This window comes from Mus caroli, chromosome 17, assembly GCF_900094665.2.
Source record: "Mus caroli chromosome 17, CAROLI_EIJ_v1.1, whole genome shotgun sequence".
NCBI lineage: Eukaryota > Metazoa > Chordata > Mammalia > Rodentia > Muridae > Mus > Mus caroli.
Window position 1 is genome coordinate 53,094,697 of NC_034586.1, and position 4,568 is coordinate 53,099,264.

Sequence of the window (4,568 nt, forward strand, 5' to 3'; positions counted from 1 at the left end):
TTGCTAGATCAGGTCTCCTTCCACCCTGTCATGGTGATCGAACTCAAGTTGTTGGGCTCTGCATGAGAGCCTTCAGGCATGAACTGTCTAGCTGGCCCTTGTTTATTGCTTTAATGTGACTTTCCAAATGTTTTTATGTTTTGTTTGATTTATTTTTCATTATTCTTTTGTCTCATTTCATTTTGACAGTTTCCTATCGTAGGCCAGGCTGGCCTTTGAATTCGTGATAATCTTTCTGCTTCAGCTTCCCCATCGTGAAGAATACAGGCACAGGTCGCAGTGGAGGCCAGGCTAGACTAAGTGAAAGACTGAGCCTCCTTTAAGGAGCAAGGATTTAGGAAGCACCAAATCTAAGGGGCTAATCTGAGGTTTGTCTCCTTTTGGTCTGTGATATGGGGATGGATTCCAGGGCCCTGCTGTACTAAGCAATCGCTGGCCACTGGCTCTGGGCTAGCTGGGTCTTCAGGAGAGACGTCCCTTCCTTCCTTCCTTCCTTCCTTCCTTCCTTCCTTCCTTCCTTCCTTCCTTCCAGGTTTTGGGCCATTTTGATTTTGTTTTTGTTTTGAGACAGGGTTTTGTATAGACCAGGCAGGCTGTCCTACTGGTTTGTTTGTTTGTTGTTTCGTTTTATGGCAGGGTGTCACCTAGCCCAGGCTGGCTTTTTTTTTTTTTTTTTTTTTTTTTAGCAGCAGATATGACTCAGCCCTTATCAGCCTCCATGGGTTGTCCCTGAGCTCCAGAGAGCTCTGACCACTCAGAGGATATGGACCCTGAGACTCAGTGCAGCTCCCGAGGTCTGCAAAGGGCCTATGGAGTCTCTAGAAAGCAGCCTTCCTTTTTCACAGCTGCATCGTATTGAGCCAACCCTGGTGTTTCCCAAGTGGGAAAAACTCACGCACAAGGATGTCCCCCCCCCCCCCGCCCCCCGAGCAGCTGGTGGTGAGGCTTCACTTGTGAAGGAAGAGGCTGTGTGTGTGTGTGTGGGGGGGGATGATGCAGTGTGGTGGGATTTAAGGACTCAGTTAGATGTGACAGTTGCGCAAGCTCAGAGTCACCAGGGAGGGAGGGAGGGAGGGAGAGAGGGAGAGAGGGAGAGGGACAGAGACATAGACATAGAGCTACCGCTGCGACCTTTCCCCTTCCCTATGCTCAAGCTAAACAGTCGTTTCACTGCCCTGATCACTGCTGTTGTCCTTCCCCCCCCCCCCCCCCCCCCGCCCAAACCGTCCACACAGTGCCTAAGCACAGTAGGTAGGTCTTCAATAAAGCCTCAAAAACACAATGCAAAATGTGAATTTATGAAACAAGAGGAAAACGCCCGTGTTGCTGCAGTCCCACCATAGGTGCGGATAGAGACATTAGAGGAGGGAGATCCCCCCACCCTCACCCCACCCAACCCCCATCCTCTAATTATCCTGTTGACAAGACTCAGGATCCCGCTCATCAAGATGGCATCTGAGAGGACCGTTGTCTTTAGCGACGCTGACAGCTAATTTGTGGGAAGTTTAATTACAGGCGGCGTTAATTAACTGGCAAAGCACTGGGCGAGGACGGCGGCCATCTGTTCCTAGGATGTCCTCCCCTTCTGGGCCAGGCCCGGGGCTTGCCGGGGGAGGGGGAGCAGGAGAAGGGGGAGTCTGGAGGAGGGCGGTGGGCGGGGCACAGGAGTCGGCGGGAGGAGGGGCGGGAGGAGGGCAGAGGTCGTCCAGAGCTGCAAGGTCTGTCTGCAGAAGGTGTAGGCGCGCGAGGGTGGGGTGGTGGTGGTCGTGGCAGGGACTCGGCTCACACCTGGACACCGCAGACCACCCACCAGGTCTCAGGACCTTTGCACAGGCCCAGATCCCCGAGGGCCCCGCAACCTGCTCTCCTGATCTTTGTGCCCCAGCCTGGGAATCCTCGAGACTGAAACCGGGGTCCCCCCTTGCATAGACCGACGGTTGTCTAGGTAGCCCATGACTGGACTTCAAATTCGGGTCCCTTCTACCTCTACAGCCCTGTTCCTGCCCGCAGCCTCGCAGGAGCCCTGAAGGCTACAGCCCCCGTCAGCGCCTTGTCACCATGGCCAGCGCGCTCTGCAGAGCCTCAGTTTCCCCCTTTGCTCCTCCGCGGGCGAACACTGATAGCGCCGCCTGGTCGAAAGGCCCCCCGCCAGAACCGGGGTGCGGAACTGGCACGGGCGCCCCAGCAGCTGAGTCTCTTGGAAGCCAGTGGCAGCCGGAGGCGTCTGGACACAAGCCCGGACCCTGGTGCAGGGCAGAGAGGCTGCGACAAAACGGAAACCCCCACTTACAAAAAAGGAGGGAACCCCGTGTGCACTTACCAAGCGCCTGCTGTATGTAGAGGCCACTGCACATCCCCAGCCTCCGAGGACAGTGGCCTTGTCCACCATAGGGGCTTCTTCATCACTCCTGATAACTGGGCAGTTAGTCAGTCAACAAATGCTGACCGCTCACCCAGGCCTTTGCACATACTGAAAATCAGAGTCATCCTTAGACTAGTGGGGCAAGTATCGCTGCCGAGCCCGTTTAACAGATGGGAAAACTAAGGCTCAGAGGCGCGAGACAATGTAGACCGTCTGGCCTGAGTCTCAAGCCCCCGGGGTAGGACGGGTGCGGGAGTGTGGGAGGTGAAAACGAGACTGGACAAACACTGGACGGCGCGGGGCATAGTTATGTGGGCCCCCAGCGTGGCCATGCAGGGCTATACTGAGGCGAGGTTTGGACTGGGCAAGGCTATGCTGGGGTGGGGAGAAGATGGCGTGATTGTGTTGTGGTGGGCAGGCGGGGTCTGCTTCGTGGGCGAGGTTGTGGCATGGCTACACCAGCTCCACTGGTTCCTTCAACGCAGTGCAGGAAAGCGGGAAACCATCCAGATTCAAACACGCTTTATTGGGCACCCCCAACCTCCCCTGCCTGGTTTCCGCCCTTCCCGCGTCAGTTAGGGTCAGGAGAGCTCGGAAGTCGCTTCTGACTGCGCCACGTTCTCCGCCACCCCCAGAGACGTGGTGCTGCTGCAGCGACGGCAGGGGACTGTCCGGGCTAGCAGCTCGAGCCTGCGGGAGCGTAGCCGGGCCTGGATGGCCCAGATGGGCGGGCGGTGTCCGGGCAGGGGTGGTTCCTCGCCGCCTACGCTGCCGTCCGTGGAACCGTCGTGAGTGCTGGCCACTGACTGTTTGCACAGTGGGCATGAACGCTGCGCGGCGCGCGAGAACCAGGGGTCGATGCAGCGACAGTGGTACGCATGTGCGCAAGGCAGGATCTTGAGCCGTTCCCCCTCTTCGTAGTCGTCCAGGCAGATGGCGCACAGGTCGCTGAGGCGCGTGAACGTGCGCACCTGTGCCTTCTGGCATGTCTGCGTCTTCACCGCGGTGCCCCGGCTACCCCAGCCCCGGACCCACGGCCACAGCTGCCGCAGCACGAACAGCGTAGATGCGGCCAGGGCCAGGGCTCGGGCGAGCGCCCAGGATGCAACCACTACAGGGTGACACTCGGGGTCGGGACAGGGTTCCGCGTGAGGCAGCAGCACGCGGGCTGGCTGGTCGCAGCGCACGGTCACCTCCAAGTCCTCAAACTCGCGCAGCTGCCCTGGGGCCTCGGGGCCCACTGAGGCTGCTGTGGCTCCAGCTCTCTGTGCTCGCCGCCCTGTTTGCTCCCAGGAGCAGCCCAAGGGCCGGACCAGCACTAGTGGGTCCAGTGAGTGGTTGTCGGGCCAGGGGCCCTCGATGGCGTGGCAGGCGTCGGCCGGCCGGGCCACCAGCAGGTATCCACGTGCCCTCTTGGGGTCCACAGGAACCCCAAGCAGCGCCGGGAGGTCCAAGAAGTCCACAGAGCTCAAGTTAACCTGAGCGTCCGTGGGCGACAGGGACAGGACCAGCCAGAGAGTCACCAGGGCCACTGGGGCTACCCGGGTCCACGCAAACCGCGCCATGGCAGTCCCTACCTCCGGCTCCCGAGCTCCGATGAGTCCCTGGTGGGACGGTACTGAAGCCCTTCGGGCATCTCCGGAGCCACGCGGGGATCCCGTGGCCGGGTGGGAGCGGCGCCTACTGTGGCCGAACTCGGGGGCCTCAAGCGGAAGAGGCTCCCGGGGACAGTTCAACCCACATGATGTCCAGGAGACAAGCTCTGAGGATGACACCTCGGGGTTCTGGACGCTTCCGACCTTTATGACGTCATTGTCATAAATCCCTTTGGCTGTTGCAGACTTGTAGCTGGTAGAGCATTACTTGATCCCTGACTTAGGTCATTCCCAGAGGAGCCCAGGTCATTCGCCGCATTTGATGTCAGTTCATGAACAGGGAAACTGAGTCTAACTTGGCATCTGAGCACAACGGTAGACTTCAGGCACAGGATTCCCGTTGACAGAGCAGCCTCTCACCACCTCAGGGAAGTGGAACTCTGTTGCTCCTGTCAGCTCTGGGCTTGTGGCGTAGCCATACGGACTCGGGGCTCTGATTGGCTGGGCTCAGCTCAGTATGCCTACCCGAGAGGACAAATAAAACCCAAGAAGAGATAGGAACTTGTATTTTGGTAAGGGGATCCACCCTCCCAAAACTCACACAGACTGAG

General features: G+C 58.7%; 1 protein-coding gene across 1 annotated transcript; it reads right to left on the reverse strand.

The window, feature by feature from the left end:
- Positions 1-2,873: 2,873 nt before the first annotated feature.
- Positions 2,874-4,123, reverse strand: Znrf4 (zinc and ring finger 4). Its single transcript, XM_021149656.1, has one exon. The coding sequence runs from the start codon at positions 3,925-3,927 to the stop codon at positions 2,944-2,946; it is 984 nt and encodes a 327-aa protein (XP_021005315.1). The 5' UTR covers positions 3,928-4,123; the 3' UTR covers positions 2,874-2,943.
- Positions 4,124-4,568: the final 445 nt, after the last annotated feature.